We start from the raw sequence: 908 nt of genomic DNA on the forward strand, positions 1-908 counted from the left end.
ACGAACACCACATTGCCACACTTGTTCCAGTTTAGCGAGCCACTACGCGAGTCCAATAACGCGGACGAGTGCAACCCACGTCCGATAGCCGAAGATACTTTACTGATGTTCGTGTCGAATATTTGGGCGTTTGCTGTTGGTCGCTTAAGGTGCCTATGTGAATGAATTATCGCAACGCAGCTATGCGTTCCGGGTCGTGGCGCACTCCTTCATCATTGATAATCTTTCCACACTACGTTGAAATAGACTAGACTTTTCCGCACTCAACTTTAGTCGAATTCATTTATCGGTTTATTCGATATGCCGGAGCCGACAGACCCCGGCATATCCGACACCGACCTCCGATCTCCGATACTCCGCTTGATATTTATTTATAGTGTGTAAATTCTCAGAATCTGATAAACGCACTGACTACAAAAATCTCTGCAAGAACGAATGGAGCAGTCGGTTAGCCATACCAGCTCTGAAGATCGGTTGGAGCAGCAGGAAGTCGGGCGACGCATTGTCGAGGCGATGAACAGGAAGGCCTTCCCCCCTGCGGCTCAAAATCCGGAGGATCGTCACGACAACTCTCTTGTCTCCTCGCTTTTTTCGTGGCCTGTGATCGTGTGGGTTTCTGAGTGCCTCCGTGCATCGAATATACCGCACTGTATAATGCCAGGGTGCTCTTGCTCTCCGGGCGTGAAGGAATACAACCAACAAGTTGTTGAAGATGTACACACCAAGTGCCATCTGCTCTACGTGAAATATCAATGCACTGGCGAAACCAAGGGCTGTTTCTCGACTGTGAACGCTGATTACATACAGAGTGAAGCTCGGCTACTTATGCATTTTCCGTTTGTGATGTCTAAAAAAGGAGGTTTTTCAAAGGAGTTTATGGAGCTTATCCACGAGGGCATGATGTCTCC

At 48.3% G+C, this 908-nt stretch overlaps 1 protein-coding gene across 1 annotated transcript; it reads left to right on the top strand.

Annotated features, from left to right (window-relative positions):
• Nucleotides 1-435: 435 nt before the first annotated feature.
• On the top strand, nt 436-685 carry PPTG_23110 (hypothetical protein; the record flags this gene model as incomplete). The annotated part of the gene is made up of 2 exons (XM_008908526.1): nt 436-600; nt 662-685. 2 exons carry the CDS (start codon nt 436-438, stop codon nt 683-685), a joined length of 189 nt encoding a protein of 62 aa, XP_008906774.1.
• Between the last annotated feature and the right edge of the window lie 223 nt (nt 686-908).

This window comes from Phytophthora parasitica (genome assembly GCF_000247585.1).
Source record: "Phytophthora parasitica INRA-310 unplaced genomic scaffold supercont2.30, whole genome shotgun sequence".
Classification (NCBI taxonomy): domain Eukaryota; phylum Oomycota; class Peronosporomycetes; order Peronosporales; family Peronosporaceae; genus Phytophthora; species Phytophthora nicotianae.